A 21336-nucleotide genomic window follows, 5' to 3' on the forward strand; every position below is an offset into this window, starting at 1 on the left:
GAGGTGAGAAGGAGGAAGTGAGGAGGAGGAGGAGAAGGTGAGGAAGAAGTAAGGAAGGGGTGAGGAGGAGGGGAAGAGGAGGGGGAGAAAACAAGGAGCAGGTGAAGAGGAAGCAAAGAGGAGGAGGAGGAGAGGAGGAAGCACCACATCCTCACCCTCCCTCTCTCCTCCCATCCTTCTCCCACAGGATCCTCAGGGCCAGGAGCTGACCTTCAACCACCAGAGTGTGGAGGAAGAACCTCCTCCTCCTCTTCATCCCCACCCCAGGGACCCCCCAGGACCCCAAGGACCCCCAAATCAGAGCCAAGCCCAGAGGAAGAACCTCCTCCTCTCCCTCCCTGACCCCAGGACTCCCAGGGACCCCCAGGACCCCCAAATCAGAGCCAAGTGTGAAGGAAGAACCTCCTCCTCCTCCTCCTCCTCCTCTCCTTCCCTGACCCCGGGACCCCCAGGACCCCCAGGACCCCCAGGGACCCCCAGAATCCCCAAATCAGGGCTGAGCCCAGAAGAAGAACCTCCTCCTCCTTCTCCTCTTCCTCCCTGACCCAGGGACCTCCAGGGACCCCCAGACCCCTCAGGGCCCCCCCATTCCCCCCCAGTCCCCCCCATGGACGCGGCCGAGCAGCTCCGGGCCGAGTTGTCGTGTCCCATCTGCCTGGGGCTGTTCCAGGACCCCGTGTCCATCCCCTGCGGCCACTCCTTCTGCCGGGGCTGCATCCAGCGCTGCTGGGACGGCCCGGGGGGCTCCGGGGGGGGCTCCGGGGGGGTCCCAGAGGGGTCTGGGGGCTCGGGGGGCTCCTTGTCCTGCCCCCGCTGCCGCGACGCGGCCCCCGAGCGGAGCCTGAGGCCCAACCGGGAGCTGGGAAACGTGGCCGAGGTCGTGAGGGGGCTGCGGGGTTTCGGGGGTCCCGGCCCGGGGGGGCTCTGCCCGAGGCACGGGGAGCCCCTGCAGCTCTTCTGCCGGGAGCAGCAGGCCCTGCTCTGCCTCGTGTGCCGCCGCTCCCCCCGGCACCGGCCCCACGCGCTGCTGCCCGCGGCCGAGGCCGCCCGGGAGTTCAGGGTGAGCCCCGGGAGAGCTCTTCATGGGGTGGGGGGAATGTTCCCAATTCCGCTGCCAGGCCTCCCTCTCCGCTCCCAAAGTGCCCCTCTCCGCTCCCAAAGTCCTTTCATGGGGGTGGAATGTTCCCAGTTCCGCTGCCAGGCCTCCCTCTCCGCTCCCAAAGTGCCCCTTTCCGCTCCCAAACTCCCCCTTTCCGCTCCCAAAGTCCTTTCCCCGGGGGTGAAATGTTCCCTTTCTGCTCCCAAAGTGCCCCTTTCTGCTCCCAAACTCCCCCTTTCTGCTCCCAAAGTGCCCCTTTTTGCTCCCAAACTCAACCTCTCCACTCCCAAAGTTCCCCTTTCCACTCCCAAACTCCCGCTTTCTGCTCCCAAAGTGCCCCTTTCCACTCCCAAAGTGCCCCTTTCTGCTCCCAAACTCCCCCTTTCTGCTCCCAAAGTGCCCCTTTTTGCTCCCAAACTCAACCTCTCCACTCCCAAAGTTCCCCTTTCCACTCCCAAACTCCCGCTTTCTGCTCCCAAAGTGCCCCTTTCCGCTCCCAAAGTGCCCCTTTCTGCTCCCAAAGTCCTTTCCCGGGGGTGAAATGTTCCCTTTCCACTCCCAAATTCCCCCTTTCCGCTCCCAAATTTCCCCTTTCTGCTCCCAAATTTCCCCTTTCCGCTCCAAAATTCCCCCTTTCTGCTCCCAAATTCCCCCTTTCCGCTCCCAAATTCCCCCTTTTTGCTCCCAAATTCCCCCTTTTTGCTCCCAAATTCCCCCTTTTTGCTCCCAAATTCCCCCTTTCCGCTCCCAAATTCCCCCTTTCCGCTCCCAAAGTCCCTTCCCATGGGTAAAATGTTCCCTTTCCGCTCCCAAATTCCCCCTTTCCGCTCCCAAATTCCCCCTTTCTGCTCCCAAATTCCCCCTTTCTGCTCCCACAGTCCCCCATCCTGCTCCCAAAGTCCCTTCCCAGGGGTAAAACGTTCCCATTCCGCTCCCAAAGTCCTCCTTTCCGCTCCCAGCTCTCCCAATTCCACTCCCAAACTCTCCCTTTCCACTCCCAAAGTCCCTTCTCAGGGGTGAAATGTTCCCTTTCTGCTCCCAAAATCTCCCTTTTTGCTTCCAAAGTCCCACTTTCCACTCCTAAACGCCCCCTTTCCGCTCCCAAATTCCCTATTTCCACTCCCAACCCTCCCATTTCTGCTCCCAAAGTCCTCCTTTCCGCTCCCAGCTCTCCCAATTCCACTCCCAGCTCTCCCAATTCCAATCCCAAATTCCCCCTTTCTACTCCCAATAATAAATAATTTTATTTCTCTCATGTATTATATATATTATATAATATATTTTCATATATTATATAATATATTTTCATATATTATAAATTATATCTTGTATATTATATATTACTATATTAATATATATTTATTATAATAAATAATTCTATTTATTAATAATAATTCTGTTTATTAATAACAAATAATTCTATTTATTAATAATAATTCTATTTATTAATAATAACTAATTCTATTTATTAAGTGGAGCCCCAATTTCTGGAGGCCAGAGTGTGTTTTTTTGGGGCTAAAATCTCCCTTATCAGGAGTTTCCAGCCCGCGGGTTTGGCTCCGGTTCTGCCCCTCCTCCCATCCCAGGCGAGGGATAAGGGAATTCCGGGGGGGAAAAGGGAATTTTTTGGGGTCTCCCGGTCCCGAATTTCCCTCGTCCCGCAGGAGCAGATCCAAACCCGCCTCCAGGACCTGAAGGAAGAGAGGGAAAAATACCTGGAAAGCCGAAAATCGGGAGCCCGCGGGAGCTCGTACCTGGTGGGTGGATTTTGGGGGAGTTTTGGGTTTTTTGGGGGGGTTTTGGGGGGTCTCTGCCCCCCCCTCGGGGTGTTTTGGGGCCAAATCTCCCCAAAATTTGGCTCCCGGGGCGTTGGGTTCGTGTTTTATCTCCCGGAGGCTGCGCCGGGGAGATAACGGGGAAGGGGGGGAGGGAGGGGGGTTCTGCCCCTTTCCCAGCTGGAATTGGGGGTTTCTCTCCCTTTCCCAGCTGGAATGAGGGAAGGGAGGGGGGTCCTACCCCTTTCCCGGCTGGAACTGGGGGGGATTCCTGCCCCTTTCCCGGCTGGAAATGTGGGATTTCTGTCTCTTTCCCGGCTGGAAATTTGGGATTTCTGTCCCTTTCCCGGCTGGAAATGTGGGATTTCTGTCTCTTTCCCGGCTGGAAATGTGGGATTTCTGTCCCTTTCCCGGCTGGAAATGTGGGATTTCTGTCTCTTTCCCGGCTGGAAATGTGGGATTTCTGCCCCTTTCCCGGCTGGAATTTGGGGGAAGGGAGGGGGGTCTTGCCCCTTTCCCGGCTGGAAATGTGGGATTTCTGCCCCTTTCCCGGCTGGAATTTGGGGAAATGAGGATTCCTGCCCCTTTCCCAGCTGGAATGGGGGAAGGGAGGGGGGTCCTACCCCTTTCCCGGCTGGAACTGGGGGGGATTCCTGCCCCTTTCCCGGCTGGAAATGTGGGATTTCTGTCCCTTTCCCGGCTGGAAGTGGATGTTCCTGCCCCTTTCCCGGCTGGAATTTGGGGGAAGGGAGCGGGGTCCTGCCCCTTTCCCGGCTGGAATTGGGGGATTTCTGTCCCTTTCCCGGCTGGAATTTGGGGGAATGGAGGAAGGTCCTGCCTCTTTCCCAGCTGGAATTGGGGGGTTTCTGTCCCTTTCCCGGCTGGGATGGGGGAAAGGAGGCTTCCTGCCCCTTTTCCCACCCTTTTCCCTGCCTCTTTTCCCGGCAGGACCAAGCCCGGAGCGAGGGGCAGCGGCTGGTTTGGGAATTCGAGGAATTGCGGCGATTCCTGCGGGAACAGGAGCGGCTCCTCCTGCTCCAGCTCGGGGACCTGGACAGGGACATTCGCCGGGCCCGGGATCGGGCCCTATCCAAGGTCCAGGAGGAGTTATCCCACCTGGAAACGCTCATCTGGGAGATGGAAGGGAAATTCCAGCAGCCCCCGGGCCAATTCCTGCAGGTGGGAATTCCCGGGATTGGGAGGGGAAGGGAAAAAAGGGGGGAAAAGGGGCAAAAATCCCAGAGCTGGGACCCCAAATTTAACCCCTGGGAGTGTCCCCAGCCGGGTGGGACAGGGATAAATTGGATCTGGAAGGTTCCCTCCGGATCCAAACCGGGCTGGGATTCGTGGATTTGAGGATTTGTGGATTTGAGGGGGATTTGATGGTTTTGGTTCCTCCCCCTCCCCGACTTTTTCCTCTCTGTCCCCACTTTTAGGACATCAGAGGACTTCTGGACAGGTAAATTGACCCCCCCCCCCCCTTTTCCCAACCTCTGACACCCCCCCAGGTGGATCCCAAGGAATTCCCGGGGGTTGGGGGATCAAATCCCACCTTTCCCTGCTTTTGGGGATGGGATCAAATCCCACCTTTCCCTGCTTTGGGAGCTCAGGAATTGGGGGGCAGGGTGGGGATTAAATCCCACCTTTCCCTGCTTTGGGGACTCAGGAATTTGGGGCCAGGGGTGGGATCAAATCCCACCTTTCCCTTCTTTTGGGGGAGGGATCAAATCCCACCTTTCCCTGCTTTGGAAGCTCAGGAATTGGGGGTGGGGAGGAGGGAAACCACCCAAAAAAAGGGGCAGGAAAAGGGGATTTGGGATGAGAATCCTCAGCTCATCCTCCAACCCCCTCCCGGGTGGTTTAATGGGGATAAAACGAGGTGTTAAAAGGGGGGGGGTTGGGCCCTTTTTTGGGCCTTTTTGGGGCCTTTTTGCAGCTGCGAGGCCATGAAGTTCAACCCCCCGGCTGAGATTTCCCTGGAGCTGCAGAGGAGGCTCCAGGAGTTTGTCCAGAGGAACGAACTGGTGAGGGGAACCCTGAGGAGATGCCAAGGTACCCACAGGGGGGCTGGGAATCTGGGAGAAAGGGGGGCTGGGAAAGGGAAATCTGGGAGAAACGGGGTCTGGGAGGGGGAAATCTGGGAGAAATGGGGTCTGGGAGAGGGAAATCTGGGAGAAATGGGAGCTGGGAGAGGGAAATCTGGGAGAAACGGGGTCTGGGAGAGGGAAATCTGGGAAGAAATGGGGTTATTTTGTGGGATATCCAGGAGGAAAGGGTTCCTTGAGTGGGATATCTGGGAGAAACGGGGTCCCTGTTTGTGAGATTTGGGGAGAAAGGGGTTCCTGGTGTGGGATCTCCGGGAGAAATCCCTGTGGGGGGGGATTTGGCTCATCCAGGGGTTCTGTGCCCCTGGATCTGGGAGAGCTGTGGAGCTCCCACAGCCCCCAGAGCTCCGTCCCAACCCCTCCAAGCCTCCCCAGTTTCCCCTCCCGTGGGATAAAGGTGGGATAAAGGTGGGATAACCCTGCCCCTGATCCATGGAATCTCTCTCTCCCCAGACAGCCTCATGTTCCAGCTGCAGGAACCAGGTGAGCGAGGGGTGCCGGGGGGGTTCTTGGGTCCTCCCCCCCGTGTCCCAGGGAATTCCCAGCTCCAGGGGATTCTCAGGTCCTTCCCCGTGTCCCAGGGAATTCCCAGCTCCAGGGAATTCTTGGCTCCTCCCCCGTGTCCCAGGGAATTCCTTGCTCTTCTGCAGTCTATGGGGGAATCCCTGCTCTTCTCTCCCTTCCCAGGGAATTCTCAGCTCCAGGGAATTCTTGGCTCCTCCCCTGTGTCCCAGGGAATTCCTCACTCCTTTCCCCTGTCCCAGGGAATTCTTGGCTCCAGGGAATTCTCTGCTCCTCCCCCGTGTCCCAGGGAATTCCCTGCTCCTCTCCAGTCTATGAGGGAATTCCTGCTTCTCTCCCCTGTCCCAGGGAATTCCCAGCCCCTTCCCCGTGTCCGAGGGAATTCCCTGCTCCTCTCCCCCATCCCAGGGAATTCTCGACTCCAAGGAATTCTCAGCTCCTCCCCCGTGTCCGAGCGAATTCCCTGCTCCTCTCCCACATCCCGGGGAATTTGTCCTCTCCCCCTTCTCCCCCATCCCAGGGAATTCCTCCTCTCCCCCTTCTCCTCCTCCCATCCCGAGCCGGGGGGGGACACAGAGGGACGAGGGGACCCCCGGGAGCGGGGAGGGGGCCACGGGAACACTTCCAAACGTCGTGTCCCCCCCCTCCTCCTCCTCCCCCCAACCCCGCAGCCGAGGTGACCCTGGACCCCTCCACCGCCCACCCCAACCTGCGCGTGTCCGAGGACGGCAAGCAAGCCCGGGGCCACCTCTCGCCCCCCGGCGACGTCCCCGACGGGCCGCAGAGGTTCGACTTCGAGCCCTGCGTGCTGGCCCGGGGGGGCTTCACCTCGGGCCGCCACTTTTGGGACGTGGAGGTGGGCCGGGGGGGGGTCTGGGCGCTGGGGGTGGTGCGGGAATCGGCCCCCAGGAAGGGGCCCCTGAGCCTCGCCCCCCGGGACGGGGTTTGGGCCCTGGGGGCTTTTCACTCGCTCACGGACCCCCGCGCCGAGCGCAGCCCCCTCCCCCGGCGCCTGCGGGTGGCCCTGGACTACGAGGGGGGCCGGGTGGGCTTCTACGGGGCCGAGGACGGGGCGCCCATCCCGGAGCCCATCCTGGAGCATTCCCGGGCCGCCTTCCGAGGGGAGAGGGTCCTGCCCTGGTTCCGCCTGGGGCTGGGGGCGCGGCTCAGGGAGGGGGCACCCCTGGACTGGGTGGGCTTCGGGGTCCCGCTGAGGATCTGTCGGTGAGGGGGCTCGGGGGTGCTGGGGGAATTCTCGGGTCCTCCCCCGTGTCCCAGGGAATTCCCGGCTCCAGGGAATTCTCGGGTCCTCCCCCGTGTCCCAGGGAATTCCTGGCTCCAGGGAATTCTCGGGTCCTCCCCTGTTTCCCAGGGAATTCCCGGCTCCAGGGAATTCTCGGGTCCTCCCCCGTGTCCCAGGGAATTCCCGGCTCCAGGGAATTCTCAGCTCCTCCCCCGTGTCCCAGGGAATTCCCGGCTCCAGGGAATTCTCAGCTCCTCCCCTGTGTCCCAGGGAATTCCCGGCTCCAGGGAATTCTCGGGTCCTCCCCCGTGTCCCAGGGAATTCTCGGGTCGTCCCCGGCGTCCGAGAGAATTCCCTGCTCCTCTCCCATGTCCAAGGGAATTCTCTGCTCCTTCCCCTCGTCCCAGGGAATCCCTCGTTCCTCCCCCGTGTCTGAGGCAATTCCCAGCTCCTCCCTCGTGTCCCAGGGGATTCCCGGCTCCAGGGAATTCTCGGGTCCCCCCCCGTGTCCGAGAGAATTCCCTGCTCCTCTCCCATGCCCAAGGGAATTCCCAGCTCCTCCCTCGTGTCCCAGGGGATTCCCGGCTCCAGGGAATTCCCGGCTCCTCCCCCGTGTCCGAGCGAATTCCCCGCTCCTCTCCCATGCCCAAGGGAATTCTCTGCTCCTTCCCCGTGTCCCAGGGAATTCCTCGGCTCCAGGGAATTCTCTGGGATGGCGCTTTGTCCTCAATAAAAGAACATTTCGGGTCGAACCCTCCCCTCCCGGGGGTGCGCGTGTCCCTCTGGATTTCTGAGCCCCGGGGGGGGATAAACCGGGAAAATCTCTGGGATGGGGACCCCCGGCGGGGTCAAATTCCATGTGCCGGGGGGGGGGGGAGGGACACAAATTCCACCCTTTTCCCGCTTTTCCCCGCCCTCGATTTCCTGGAAATCGTGAGATTTTTGTCTTCTGAGAAACCACCACCATCACCCCCCCCCAAAAAAAAAGGGGAAGAGGCCCCGAAACTGCTCCGGGTTTGATTCCGGAACCGAGAAGAGGAACCGGGAACGAGTGGGAGGGGGGTGGGCTCGGAAAAACGGCCCCGAGGAGCCCCCTCCCCACCCCCACAGACCCTCCTGGGGAATAACAGACCCGGGATGAGCCCCCTCCCCATCCCAGGGGTCCCACCAGGAATAACAGACCCGGGATGAGCCCCCTCCCCATCCCAGGGGTCCCACCAGGAATAACAGACCCGGGATGAGCCCCCTGCCCATCCCAGGGATCCCATCAGGAATACCAGCCCCAGGATGAGCCCCCTGCCCATCCCAAGGAATAACAGACCCGGGATGAGCCCCCTCCCCATCCCAGGGGTCCCAAAAAACCCGGGATGAGCCCCCTGCCCATTCCCGCTCCCCCCGGCCCCTCCCGTCTCCCAAACCCCATCCCAGGGAAAACTCCCCTTCCCCGGGAGCCGGAATTCCCGGTTTCCCGACTCCGTCCCGTCTCCCATCCCCACCCCGAGCCCTGCGGGCCCGTCCCTTTTTCCCGGGAAAACGCCGAGCGGGATCTTCCCAGCCCGGCCGGGTTGGCCCGGCTGCTTTTCCAGGCGGGTTTTCCAGGTTTTCCAGGCGGGTTTTCCAGGTTTTCCAGGTGTGACTCCTTTCCCCCCTCCCCGGGCTCCCGATTCCCAGACGGAGGAGCCGAGCCCGAGGCTCTTTTTTGGGGTGTTCCCGGGGCTCTTCCCGGTGGGAAAAAAGTCTGCGGGGAGTCGGGAATTTGCATCCCCCGAACCCGCCCGAAAGCTCCCGGGAAAATGAATTTCTGTTTAAAAATCGAGGCGCCTTCAAAAACGAAGGTACGTTTGAAAAAGAAACAGGTATTTTTAAAAAAAAAAAAAATAAATGTGACGAGTTCGTTTTTAAATGAAATCCGGTTTATCCGGGTAATTTTATTTATAAATTTAGTTTATATCTATTGCATGTAATAGATAAATAGTTTATATATATTTTAAAAATAAACACGAATTCATTTTAAATGAAACCCATTTATTCGTATAATTTAATTTATAAATTTAGTTTATATCTATTATATGTAATATATATAGTTTATATATATTTTAAAAATAAACACGAGCTCATTTTAAATGAAATCCATTTGTCCGTATAATTTTATTTATAAATTTAGTTTATATATATTATATATTATATAGAGAGTTTATATATATTTTAAAAATAAATACGAGTTCATTTTAAATTAGATCCATTTATCCATATAATTTTATTTATAAATTAATTTTTATACATTATATATGGTACATTATATTATATATTATATATTATATATTATATATTATATATTATATATTATATATTATATATATAATATATTATTTATTATATATTGTATTATATATATAATATATATATTTTAAAAATAAATATGAGTTCTTTTTAAATTAGATCCATTTACCCGTATAATTTTATTTATACATTATATTATTTATTTATAAATTTAGTTTATATATATTATATATATATATATAGTTCATATATATTTTTTAAAAAAAAAAATAAATATAACGAGTTCATTTTAAACGAAATCCATTCATCCACATAATTTTATTTATAAATTTAGGGGGTGTTTTTTTTGGGGAATCGATGGAGCCGCAGCTCCCCCCCCAGGGCGGCAGCTCCCGGGATAATAAAAACCCTGGAATATCGAGGAGGAGAAACCAGAAGGCTCCACCCGGGCTGGGAAGGAGCAGGAAGGGAAGGATCCAAGCCCATCCCACGGCTCGGGAAGGATTTTGGGAAGGAATTCCAGCCCTTCCCGGCGCTCCCAGGGGAGAGAGGAAGAGTCCGAGGAGGAAAACTGGAGGAGCTGGTGGGTGTCACCCCCTTTTTGGGACCAAATTATGGGCAAATCCGGCCAAATTCTGCCTGAATTTGACTGAATTATGGGCAAATTCAGCAAATTCTGCTCAAATTTGACCAAATTATGGGAAAATTCAGCCAAATTCTGCCCGAATTTGACAAAATTATGGGCAAATTCAGCCAAATTCTGCCTGAATTTGCCCAAATTATGGGAAAATCCAGCCAAATTCTACCTGAATTTGGTGAAATTATGGGAAAATCCAGCCAAATTCTGCCTGAATTTGGTCAAATTATGGGCAAATTCAGCCAATTCTACCCAAATTCTACCCGAATTCTGCCCAAATTCTGCCCAAATTTGACCAGATTATGGGGAAATTCAGCAAATTCTACTCAAATTTGACCAAATTATGGGAAAATTCAGCCAAATTCTGCTCAAATTTGGACAAATTATGGGAAGATTCAGCCAATTCTACCCAAATTCTACCTGAATTCTGCCCAAATTCCCCCAAATTCCCCCCAAATTCCGGCTGGAACAGCCCCTTCCCTCCCAACCCCGTCGAGCTGGATTTTTCCCCCGACCCGATTTCCCAAAGAATTCCAGAAAAACCAGCCGGGATTTGGGTTCTTCCCCTCGGGAAACGCCTTCCCACAGATTCCCGAGGGTTGTTCCCACCCCGTCCCTTTTTCCTTTGGAATTTAAAAGGGGATTTTTGGGATCTTCTCCCCCCCCCCCTCCAAAAGCTGCAGGACCTGAAAAATGAGCTGGAGAAGCGTCAGGCGAGAAATTCCCCCCAGATCCCGGAGATTTCCCAGCTGGAATTCCCGAGCCAGCGGCGGGAAGAGGAGGAGGAAAACCAGGAGCCGGTGAGGGAATTTATCCCTTTTTTTTTGGGGGGGGGGGGGGAGCTTTTTTTCAGGGGAAAAATCAGAGGGAGGGGGAAAAAAATCGGGAATTCATCCCTTTTTTTTTTTGGAGCTTTTTTCCAGGGGAAAAAATCAGAGGGATGGGGGAAAAAATCGGGAATTCATCCCTTTTTCTTTTGGAGTTTTTTTCCAGGGGAAAAATCAGAGGGAGGGGTGAAAAAATCGGGTTTTTTTTCCCTCTGGGGAGGTGGAAGGACGAGGGGAGGGAGGTTTGAGCCTGGAAAAACGGCGGGAAAAAGGGAATTAAATCGCTGTGGGATCATGGGGGGGCTCAACTCCAGCACTGGGATTTTCGGGAATGGCTCCCCCTGAGCCGCTTTTCCTCCCTTTTTCCTCCCCCAGGACGCCAAAAGCTCCGTCGGCAGGTCCGTGGAACCTTTCCCGGGAGGAAAAAACCTTTCCAGGAGTTTTTCATTCCAGGAGAAAACAGAGGAGGGAAATTCCCTGGAGCCGCTCCGGGGAAAATGAGGGAATTCTGAAGGGTTTTGGTGGTTCCTGAGGGATTTTTGGTCATTCCTGAGGGGGTTTTTGGTGATTCCTGAGGGATTTTTGGTGATTCCTGAAGGATTTTTGGTGGTTCCTGAGGGATTTTTGGTGATTCCTGAAGGATTTTTGGTGGTTCCTGAGGGGTTTTTGGTGGTTCCAGAGGGATTTTTGTTGATTCCTGAGGGGGGTTTTGATGATTCCTGAGGGATTTTTGGTGTTTCCTGAGGGTTTTTTGGTGGTTCCTGAGGGATTTTGGTGGTTCCTGAGGGAGTTTTGGTGATTTCTGAGGGATTTTTGGTGGTTCCTGAGCTGTTTTTGGTGATTCCTGAGGGATTTTTGTTGGTCCCTGAGGGGATTTTTGGTCATTCCTGAGGGGATTTTGGTGCTTCCTGAGGGGTTTTTGTTGGTTCCTGAGGGATTTTGGTGGTTCCTGAGGGGGGTTTGGTGATTCCTGAAGGATTTTTGGTGGTTCCTGAGGGGTTTTTGGTGGTTCCTGAGGGGTTTTGGTGGTTCCTGAGGGGTTTTTGGTCATTCCTGAGGGAGTTTGATGGTTCCTGAGGTGGTTTTGGTGGTTCCTGAGGGGGTTTGGTGGTTCCTGAGGGGTTTTTGGTGGCTCCTGAGGTGGTTTTTGTGTTTTTATTTCTTCCCCAGGTGCGGGAAAGTGACTTTCCAGCTGCCCCTGGATGCGGCTCCGGGGTCGGAGGAGCGGATCTGTCACTTCTCCTGGAGGAACAACGCCCTGAAGGAGACTCTGAGGAAGCTCCAAGGTATTTGGGGAGGAAAAAATAAGAGTTTTTTGGGAGGTTTCCACCGTGCCAGTGCTTCATTTTGGGGTGCAGATGCTTCGTTTTGGGGTTTCCCTATTTTTGGGGTGCTTCCCACCGTACCAGTGCTTCCTTTTGGGGTTTCCCTGTTTTAGGGCAGGAGTCCTTCATTCCAATGCTTCATTTTGGGGTTTCTTTATTTCCAGGAGAATTCCATCCTACCAGTGCTTCATTTTGGGGTGCAGATGCTTCGTTTTGGGGTTTCCCTATTTTTGGGAAGGATTTCTTCATTCCAATGCTCCCTTTTGGGGTTTCCCTATTTTTGGGCAGGATTCCTTCATTCCAACGCTTCCTTTTGGGGTTTCCCTATTTTTGGGCAGGATTCCTTCATTCCAACACTTCCTTTTGGGGTTTCCCTATTTTTGGGCAGGATTCCTTCATTCCAATGCTTCGTCTTTGGGTTTCCCTATTTTTGGGAAGGATTCCTTCATTCCAACGGTTCCTTCTGGGGTTTCCCTACTTTTGGGAAGGATTCCTTCATTCCAATGCTTCGTCTTTGGGTTTCCCTATTTTTGGGAAGGATTCCTTCATTCCAACGCTTCCTTTTGGGGTTTCCCTTTTTTTGGGAAGGATCCCATCATTCCAACGCTTCATCTTTGGGTTTCCCTATTTTTGGGCAGGATCCCATCATTCCAACCCTTCCTTTTGGGGCCGTTCCCACCCCCGGCCATCCCAAACCGATCCCTCCTACCCCGAGAGGGTTCATCCCCGTTTCTAACCCCCCTTTTCCCCCCTCCAGCCCCCGTGACCCTGGACCCCGACACGGCCCACCCCGAGCTGGTGCTGTCGGAGGACGGGAAGAGCGTCCGGCGCCGCGGGGCCGGACCCGCCCGGAACCTTCCGGACAGCCCGGAACGCTTCGACTACTGGCCCTTCGTGCTGGGCCGGCCCGGCTTCGCCTCCGGCCGCCACTGCTGGGCCGTGGACGTGGGCGACGGCGGCGACTGGGCCGTGGGGGTGGCCCGGGACTCGGTGGCCAGGAAGGGCCGGCTGCCCTTGGGCCCCCAGGGCGGGATTTGGGGCCTGGAGCGCTGGGGGGGGCAGCTGAGGGCGCTGACCCCCCGAAAAGTGACCCCCCTGCCCCTGCGCCGGGTGCCCCGCAGGGTCAGCGTCCACCTCGACTACCCCGCGGGCACCGTGGCCTTCTTCGACGCCGAGGGAGGAGGAGGAGGAGGAGCAGGGGGGGGGCTCCTCTTCCTCTTCTCCCGGGCGGGATTCGCCGGGGAGAGGGTCCGGCCCTGGCTCTGGGTGGTGGGGGTCAGGTCACAGCTGAGGATCTGCTCCTGAGAACGGGGGGGACACGGAGGGCTTCCCATTGGGGACCGGCAAAAACCACTCGGGGACCGGCAAAAATCACCCAGGGACCACCAAAAACCACCCAGGGACCAGCAAAAACCACCCAGGGACCATCAAAAACCACCCAGGGAGCACCAAAAACCACTCAGGGACCATCAAAAGCCACCCAGGGACCAGCAAAAACCACCCAGAGACCACCAAAACCAGCCAGGGACCACCAAAAACCAGCCAGGGACCACCAAAAGCCACCCAGAGACCACCAAAAACCACCCAGGGACCACCAAAAACCAGCCAGGGACCACCAAAAACCAGCCAGGGACCATCAAAAACCACCCAGGGACCACCAAAACCCCCTCAGAAACCAACAAAACCCCTCAGGAATCCCCAGAAGCCACCCAGGGACCACCAGGAACCTTCAGGAACCACCAAAATCCCCTCAGGAACCACCAAAAATCCTTCAGGAACCACCAAAAACCACCCAGGGACCCCCAGGAACCTTCAGGAACCACCAAAATCCCCTCAGGAACCACCAAAAATCCTTCAGGAACCACCAAAAACCACCCAGGGACCCCCAGGAACCTTCAGGAACCACCAAAATCCCCTCAGGAACAACCAAACCCCCTCAGGAACCCTCTCCTCCTCCCCCAGATTTGAAACCTCCCCGATTTGTGTCGTTAATTGAAAGAAAAAACCCACATGATGGATGTTTCATTTTGGGGTTTCCCTCTTTTTGGGGAGGTTTCCATCGCGTCAATGCTTCGTTTTGGGGTGTCCATGCTTCCTTTTTGGGTTTCCCTATTTTTGGGGGTTGTTCCCATCGTGCCAGTGCTTCGTTTTGGGGTTTCCCTATTTTTGGGATGGTTCTCACCATGCCAGTGCTTTTTTTTTGGGTTTCCCTATTTTGGGGCAGGATCCCATCATCCCAGTGCTTCCTTTTGGGGTTTCCCTATTTTTGGGGTGGCTCCCATGGTGTCAGTGTTTCGTTTTGGGGTTTCCCTATTTTTGGGGTGGCTCCCATGGTGTCAGTGTTTCGTTTTGGGGTTTCCCTATTTTCGGGGTGGCTCTCACCATGCCAGTGCTTTTTTTGGGGGGGTTCCCTATTTTGGGGCAGGATCCCATCATCCCAATGCTTTCTTTTGGGTTTTTTTTATTCTCGGGGAGACCCCGAGCACGGAGAGCAGGGGAGGACTCGGGCAGCCAGTCCTGGAAAGGGGGGGACCCCCCTCACCCCCCCACCCCGGGGAGGGACCCTCATGGGCACAGGGTGATCCGGGCACCCTCCCCCCACACCAGGAACCAGGGGTGCACCCTCCGCCCCCCGAACGAGGCCGCGGGGAAGGCGAAGATCAGCTCCCTCCTCTCGGCGTCCAAAAACGCCACCCGGCCCCCGCCGTGGTCCAGGGCCACCCTCACCCTCCGGGGGACCCTCCCCCGGGCCAGGGGCACCCGCTCCAGGGCCGTGAGCGCCCAGAGCTGCCCCTGGCACAGCCCCATGGACCACAGCTCGCCCGGGGGGCTCTCCAGGGCCACCCCAAGGGCCCACGAGCCCCAGGGTGACACCTCCACGTCCCAGCAGCAGAGCCCCGAGGTGACGCCGGGGTGGCCCCGCACCGAGGGGTCGGGGCCGGGGTCGGGGGAGTCCGACGGGGGGTCTGAGGGGGGGTCCTCGAGGGGTTCCGGGAAGGGGTCGGGGCCGGGGTTGGGGTCGGGGTCGAGCCGCTCCTCGGGGGGGTCCTCAAGGGGTTTCGGGAAGGGGTAGGAGGGGTTGGAGGGGTTGGGGTCGGGACCCTCCTGGGAGGGGTCCTCGGGGGGGTCCTCAAGGGTTTCCAGGAAGGGGTCGGAGGGGTCGGAGGGGTCGGGACCCTCCTCAGGATGGTCCTCAAGGGGTTCCGGGAAGGGGTCCGAGGGGTCGGGACCCTCCTCGGGGGGGTCCTCAATGGTTTCCAGGAGGGGGTAGGAGGGGTTGGAGGGGTCGGGACCCTCCTGGGAGGGGTCCTCAAAGGGTTCCGGGAAGGGGTAGGAGGGGTCCGAGGGGTCGGGGCCGGGACCCTCCTCAGGGGGCTCCTCAGGGTGGTCCTCGGGGGTCTCCTCGGGGGTCTCTTCGAGGGGTTCCCGGGGGGGTTCCCACCTCACGCTGCGACCGTCGGGGGCCACCACGAGCTGCGGGTGGGCCGTGGAGGGGTCCAGGGTCACCAGAACTGCCGGGGGGGGGAAGAAGAGAGGGATGTTCCCGAGGGAATCTCCCGGATCGTCCTCGGGGGGATCTTCGACCACCCCCCATCCCGCTCCTCCGGCGCTTCCCGGGGAGGAGTCCCTGATTCCTCGGGGAGTTTTTCCCACCCGGAGAGGATTCCCTGATTCCTCGAGGAGTTTTTCCCACCCGGAGAGGATTCCCTGATTCCTCGAGGAGTTTTTCCCACCCAGGGAGGATTCCCTGATTCCTCAGGAATTTTTTCCCACCGGGGGAGGATTCCCTGATTCCTCAGGGAGTTTTTCCCACCCGGGGAGGATTCCCTGATTCCTCAGGAATTTTTTCCCACCGGGGGAGGATTCCCTGATTCCTCGGGGAGTTTTTCCCACCCGGAGAGTTTTTCCCTGATTCCTCAGGGAGTTTTTCCCACCCGGGGAGGATTTCCCTGATTCCTCAGGGAGTTTTTCCCTCCTGGAGAGAATTCCCTGATTCCTCAGGGAGTTTTTCCCACCCGGGGAGGATTTCCCTGATTCCTCGGGGAGTTTTTCCCTCCTGGAGAGAATTCCCTGATTCCTCGGGGAGTTTTTCCCACCCGGGGAGTTTTTCCCTGATTCCTCAGGAATTGTTTCCCACCGGGGGATGATTCCCTGATTCCTCGGAGATCCAAACTTACTCTTTTCGGGCAGCTCGAACATCAGGATGTCTGGAAAGGGGGGAGGGCAGAGACGTTAATTGATATCGGATTTATTAATTGGTGAGTCGTTAATAATTTGTTTGTACCTTACAAATAAAAGTGCAATAAAATAAAATGGCAATAATATCGCAATAAATCAAAGAAATAAAATATACCTTATAAATAAAATATATATAATAAACCTTATAAAGATACCTTATAAATATATCCTTATAAATATAAATTTACCTCATGAATAAAATTGCAATAAAATAAAATTGCGACAAAATGCACCCTAAGTAAATAAATATAATTTAATGCCACACCCCTCTATAACAAACATAATAAACACATAAAATTCCATCTAATTAATATAAAAATACAATATAATCCCCACAATACCTTGGAAGCTCCTCAGGGTCTCCTCCAGGACATGATTTTTCTCCCTGAATTTGCTGATTTTCTTTTCCAGCTCTGGGAGAGGCGACGGGGGCAGCTGGAATTGTTCATTTTGGAACCTTGGGAAGGACGGAGAGAGGAGTTTGGGGGAGCCCAAGGAACCCCCTGACCCCAAACCCCGAATATTTTGGGCCTCCGAGGGAGGAGAAACACGAGATCCGAGCCCCAAATCCCAGCCTGGAAAAGTCGGGAATCCCCGTCCGTGCCTGCTCAGGGTGCTGCAGATGTCCTGGAAAAGGAGAGAGAGGGAATTCAGGGAATGGGGCTGGGAATCAGGGAAAGGTTAAAATAGAGGGAGAGAGAGAGGGAAGAGGGAATTCAGGGAATGGGGCTTGGAATTGGGGAAAGGATAAAATGGGAGATTCCCAAGACCACGGGGTGGATTCAGGGAAATGTTAAAATGGGAGATTCCCGAGGAAATGGGGTGGATTCAGGGAAAGGTTAAAATTGGAGGAGAGAGAGGGAAGAGGGAATTCAGGGAATGGGGCTTGGAATCAGGGAAAGGTTAAAATGGGAGATTCCTGAGGCCGTGGGATGGATTCAGGGAAACCTTAAAATTGGAGATTCCTGAGATCATGGGATGGATTCAGGGAAACCTTAAAATGGGAGGAGAGAGAGAGGGAAGAGGGAATTCAGGGAATGGGGATTGGAATCAGGGATAAGTTAAAATGGGAGGAGATTCCCGAGGCCTTGGGATGGATTCAGGGAAACGTTAAAATGGGAGATTCCCAAGGAAATGGGGTGGATTCAGGGAAAGGATAAAATGGGAGGAGATTCCCGAGGCCATGGGGTGGATTCCCAGCTCCATCCCCTTTCCCTCTCACCTGCAGGAAGGTCCTGGTGGGTTCCTGACACTTCTCCTCCAGCTCCCGGATCCGGGTTTCCAGGCGGGAGATCTCCTGGGTCAGGCTCGTCAGGTTTTCCTCCTGCTCCTTCTCCAGCTGCTTTTCCAGGTCCCGGAGCCGGGCCAGGAGCCCCCGGGCGTGACCCTCCAGGGACACCCGGAGCCCTTGGAAGTGGGAGAGGATCCTCTGCCGCTCACATTCCGTCTTTTCCTGCGGGAACGGGGGCGGGATTTGGCAGCCGGGGAGGGATCCCGAGCCCAGGGATGACCCCCCCCCAAATCCATCATGAGAAACCCACCCCCCATATTCCCAAGCAGCGAGATCCCGGATTTCCCAAGGAATCAAATCCCAAAATTCCCAAGTAGTGAGATCCCAGATTTCCTGAGGAAGCAAATCCCGAAATTCCCAAGTGGCGAGATCCCAAATTTCCCAAGGAATCAAGTCCTGAAATTCCCAAGTAGCGAGATGCCGAATTTCCCAAGGAAGAAAATCCCAAAATTCCCAAGCAGTGATATCCCCAATTTCCCAAGGAATCAAGTCCTGAAATTCCCAAGCGGCGAGATCCTGAATTTCCCAAGGAATCAAATCCCAAAATTCCCAAGCGGCGAGATCCTGAATTTCCCGAGGAATCAAATCCTGAAATTCCCAAGGAATCAAATCCCAACCCCTCCCTCCGCTGGGAAGATTTACCAAACACTCCCAGTTCCTCCTCATTTCAGCCTCCCGGAATTCCAGGAGTTTGTCCCTGTTTTCCCTCAGGGTTTGCAGCCGGGCCTGGAGCTGTGCCTGAGGGAAAAGAAGGAAAGGCCCCGTTTCTCTGGAGATTTGGGACAGCTCCCAAAAAAAACTACCTTGGGGAGAGGGTTCAGCTCCGGGAATTCTCCTGGGAATCTCTCGGGCCAGGAAAATATTCCCTTTTTTTTTTTGGTTGCCCACATTCCCGCTGGTTTAGGGGTGAAAAGCACCAGAGGCTGGAAGAGGTTGGTGACCTAAATCCCTCCAGGAACAGAGAATGGGAGAGGAGAACAGGGAGAGGATGGTCTGGGAATTCTGGGAGCGGGGATGGATCCCGGTTTTCGGCCCAGGAGGTGGGAGCGGGCTGAGGCCTGGAGCTGGGGGGAGGCGGCTGCGAATTCCCAGGAATTTGGGGTCTCCCCTCCCGCCTCCCTTCTCAGCTCCCCCCTCCTCGGGCACCGTTTTGTGCCGAGGGAGAAGGGACAGAACGGAAAAATCCGGGCTGGGAAAGCCCCAGGGATGGACCAGGAGTCCAACAGGGATGGATCAGGAATCCAGTCAGGGATCAGGAATCCAGCCATGGATCAGGAGCCCAAACAGGGATCAGGAATCCAACCATGGATGGATCAGGAGTCCAGCCAGGGATGGACCAGGAGAACAACCATGGATCAGGAGTCCAACTAGGGATGGATCAGGAATCCAACCATGGATCAGGAGTCCAACCATGGATCAGGAGTCCAGCCATGGACCAGGAGTCCAACCAGAGATGGATCAGGAGTCCAGCCAGGGATGGATCAGGAGTCCCCCCCCCCCCCTTACCTCGTACTCTCCCCTCGCCTCCCCCAGGGTCACCAGGGTGTGGGCACGATGGACTCGGGACTCTCGGCAGACCCCGCACAGCAGCGCTTTGTCCTCCTTGCAGAACACCCTGAGCGGCTCCCGGTGCTTCCCACAGCCTTCCTCCACCTCCTCCTCCTCCTCTTCTCCCCCCAGGCCGAGCCTGCGGGCGATGTCGAGGACCCGGGCGAGCTCCCGGCTGGGGCGGAGGCTCCGCTCCGGCGCCGTCTCCCGGCAGCGGGGGCAGGGGAAGGTGTCGGTGGCCCATTCCCAGCAGCGCTCGATGCAGCCCCGGCAGAAGTTGTGGCCGCAGTGGATGGACACGGGGTCGCGGAACAGCTCCCGGCACACGGGGCAGGAGGCCTCGGGGGGCAGCGCGGCCATGGGGGGGACCCCCGGGCTGGGGGAGCCGCTTTCGTTCGGCTGCCCCGCGGGGCGAGGGGAGGAGTCCCCTGGGTGTCACCTCCCTGCTGCCACCGCCTCCCTGTCACCCCCCTAATGTCACCCTTTCCTGCCACCCCTCTACTGTCACCCTTTCCTGCCACCCCCCTCCTGTCACACCTCCCTGTCACCACATCCTTGTCACCACATCCCTGTCACCACATCCCTACCAACCCCCTCCTGTCACCCCTTCCTGTCACCCCTTCCTGTCACCCCTCCTGTCACCAATTCCTGTCACCCCCCTCCTGTCACCAATTCCTGTCACCCCCCTCCTGTCACACCTCCCTGTCACCCCTCCTGTCAACCCCCTCCTGTCACCAATTCCTGTCACCCCTTCCTGTCACCCCCTCCTGTCACCAACTCCTGTCAACCCCCTCCTGTCACCAACTCCTGTCACCCCCCTCCTGTCACCAATTCCTGTCACTCCCTCCTGTCACCCCTCCTGTCACCCCCCTCCTGTCACCCCTCCTGTCACCCCTTCCTGTCACCAATTCCTGTCGCCCCTTCCTGTCACCCCTCTCTGTCACCCCCCTTCCCGGTGATTAACACGCCCGTAATTAACGGCTCATTTAGAAGGGGCGCCCTGGTCGCCCCGCGCATCTCGTCCCCCCTCCTCCCCCCCCAAAAAATCGACTTTTTTTTCCCACACGAACCCAAAATAAAAAGTTGGTTTTTTCCAGCCCGAAAGTTTCGCTCTGAGTGTCCCGAGCCCGGCGGGGAAAATTCGAGGTGAGAATTCGTGCGGCCCCGACCCCCTTCCCGCGCCAAAAGGAGAAGTGAAAGGACCCGTAAAAAAAGGATTTGCGAGTGAGAGGATTCGTAAGTAAAAGGTTTGACCCCGATGGACCCCAGGATGTGACTCCAACGGATCCCAGGTCCCCGGAGATGATCCCGGTGGATCCCAGCTCCCAGGAGAGGACCCCGATGTCTCCCAGGGTTTGAACCCAATGGACCCCAGGCTGTGACCCCAATGGATCCCAGCTCCCAAGAGACGATCCTGGCAGCCCCAGGTCCCAGGAGATGATCCTGGTGGGTCCCAGGTCCCAGAATTTGACCCCGATGCACCCCAGGCTGTGACCCCAATGGATCCCAGGTCCTGGGATTTGACCCCAGTGGATCCCAAGATCCCAGGACACGATCCTGGTGCCCCCAGACGCCACCAGGTTGTTCTGCCCGACCCCATCATTCCCAGTTTCCCTTTATTTCGGGTCCTTCCCCCTCTCCTCCCCCTCACCCCACACCAGAGCAGAAAGTCTCTTGGATTGGGATCGTCCCAAACTTGTTTCTTCTCGTTGACGGAAACCACGTGGAAAAGGGAATTTTTCCAGCCCAAAATTCCTCCCTGGTGGGCGAGGCAGGAGCGAGGGGGTCACGGGGACGGGGGGGGGTCACAGGGACGGGGGGGTCATGGCCACAGTGTGAACTGTCCCCCCCTGCCCAGGCAGAGCAGAAAATCTCTCGGATCGGGATCGTCCCGAACTTGTTCCTTCTCGTTGATAGAAAAGCCGGGAAAAGGGGAATTTTCCAGGAGCGGGGGGGTCACGGGGCCGGGGGGGGTCACGGGCACAGCGTGAACTGCCCCCCCCTGCCCAGGCAGAGCAGGGGCAGGACCCTCTCCCCCCCGAAGCAGGTCGGGGGATACGCGAACATCGGCTCCTCCTCCTCCCCCCCGTCGAAAAAGGCCACTCGCCCCCCCTCGTAGTCCAGGTAGACCCCCACCACCCGGGGGGGGTCCCGCAGGGCCAGGGGCACGGCGGGCGAGGCCAGGGCTTGGCAGCGGCTCCCGCACTGCCCCACGGCCCAAATCCCCCCCCCGGGCTCCACGCGGAGCCGGCCCTTCCTGGGCACGGACTCCTTGGCCACCCCCAGCGCCCAGGCGGCCCCCCCGGCCCCCACCTCCACTCGCCAGTAGTGGCGGCCCGAGGTGAAGCCCTGCAGGGCCAGGACGCAGCGGGACGAGTCGAAGCGTTTGGGGTGGTCGGGGAGGGTCCGGCGGGTCCCCCCTTCCCAGCGGACGCGCTTCCCGTC

The 21336-nt window shown here is 56.7% G+C and overlaps 3 protein-coding genes across 3 annotated transcripts; 1 reads left to right on the forward strand and 2 right to left on the reverse strand.

Moving 5' to 3' along the window:
• The first annotated feature begins 598 nt into the window (after positions 1–598).
• On the forward strand, positions 599–13118 carry LOC116781778 (E3 ubiquitin-protein ligase TRIM11-like). Its single transcript, XM_032677526.1, has 10 exons — positions 599–1060; positions 2764–2856; positions 3823–4053; positions 4311–4333; positions 4811–4926; positions 5433–5462; positions 6173–6725; positions 10393–10461; positions 11659–11774; positions 12571–13118. The coding sequence occupies exons 1-10, from the start codon at positions 608–610 to the stop codon at positions 13116–13118; spliced, it is 2232 nt and encodes a 743-aa protein (XP_032533417.1). The 5' UTR covers positions 599–607.
• A 1143-nt stretch (positions 13119–14261) lies between these two features.
• On the reverse strand, positions 14262–19266 carry LOC116781765 (E3 ubiquitin-protein ligase TRIM7-like). Its single transcript, XM_032677501.1, has 8 exons — positions 18850–19266; positions 17986–18081; positions 17275–17505; positions 16657–16679; positions 16394–16509; positions 15992–16021; positions 15160–15325; positions 14262–14766 (listed from the first exon to the last, which is right to left on the reverse strand). Exons 1-8 carry the CDS (start codon positions 19249–19251, stop codon positions 14379–14381), a joined length of 1452 nt encoding a protein of 483 aa, XP_032533392.1. The 5' UTR covers positions 19252–19266; the 3' UTR covers positions 14262–14378.
• Positions 19267–20358: 1092 nt separating this feature from the next.
• On the reverse strand, positions 20359–21333 carry LOC116781779 (E3 ubiquitin-protein ligase TRIM58-like; the record flags this gene model as incomplete). Its single annotated transcript, XM_032677527.1, has 1 exon — positions 20359–21333. A coding segment is annotated over one exon (468 nt), but the record flags the coding sequence as incomplete, so codon positions are not given.
• Between the last annotated feature and the right edge of the window lie 3 nt (positions 21334–21336).

Source organism: Chiroxiphia lanceolata, unplaced genomic scaffold (genome assembly GCF_009829145.1).
Source record: "Chiroxiphia lanceolata isolate bChiLan1 unplaced genomic scaffold, bChiLan1.pri scaffold_62_arrow_ctg1, whole genome shotgun sequence".
NCBI lineage: Eukaryota > Metazoa > Chordata > Aves > Passeriformes > Pipridae > Chiroxiphia > Chiroxiphia lanceolata.

Bases quoted from the DNA above. Each gene is read 5' to 3' on its own strand.
- LOC116781778 (XM_032677526.1), top strand. From the start codon at position 608: ATGGACGCGGCCGAGCAGCTCCGGGCCGAGTTGTCGTGTCCCATCTGC. The intron at 2,857-3,822 runs GTGGGTGGATTT...TTTTCCCGGCAG, and splicing joins CCCGCGGGAGCTCGTACCTG to GACCAAGCCCGGAGCGAGGG. The intron at 4,927-5,432 runs GTACCCACAGGG...CTCTCTCCCCAG, and splicing joins AACCCTGAGGAGATGCCAAG to ACAGCCTCATGTTCCAGCTG.
- LOC116781765 (XM_032677501.1), bottom strand. From the start codon at position 19,251: ATGGCCGCGCTGCCCCCCGAGGCCTCCTGCCCCGTGTGCCGGGAGCTG. The intron at 16,680-17,274 runs GTGAGAGGGAAA...CTCCTTTTCCAG, and splicing joins CCACCAGGACCTTCCTGCAG to GACATCTGCAGCACCCTGAG. The intron at 15,326-15,991 runs GTAAGTTTGGAT...CCCCCCCGGCAG, and splicing joins GTTCGAGCTGCCCGAAAAGA to TTCTGGTGACCCTGGACCCC.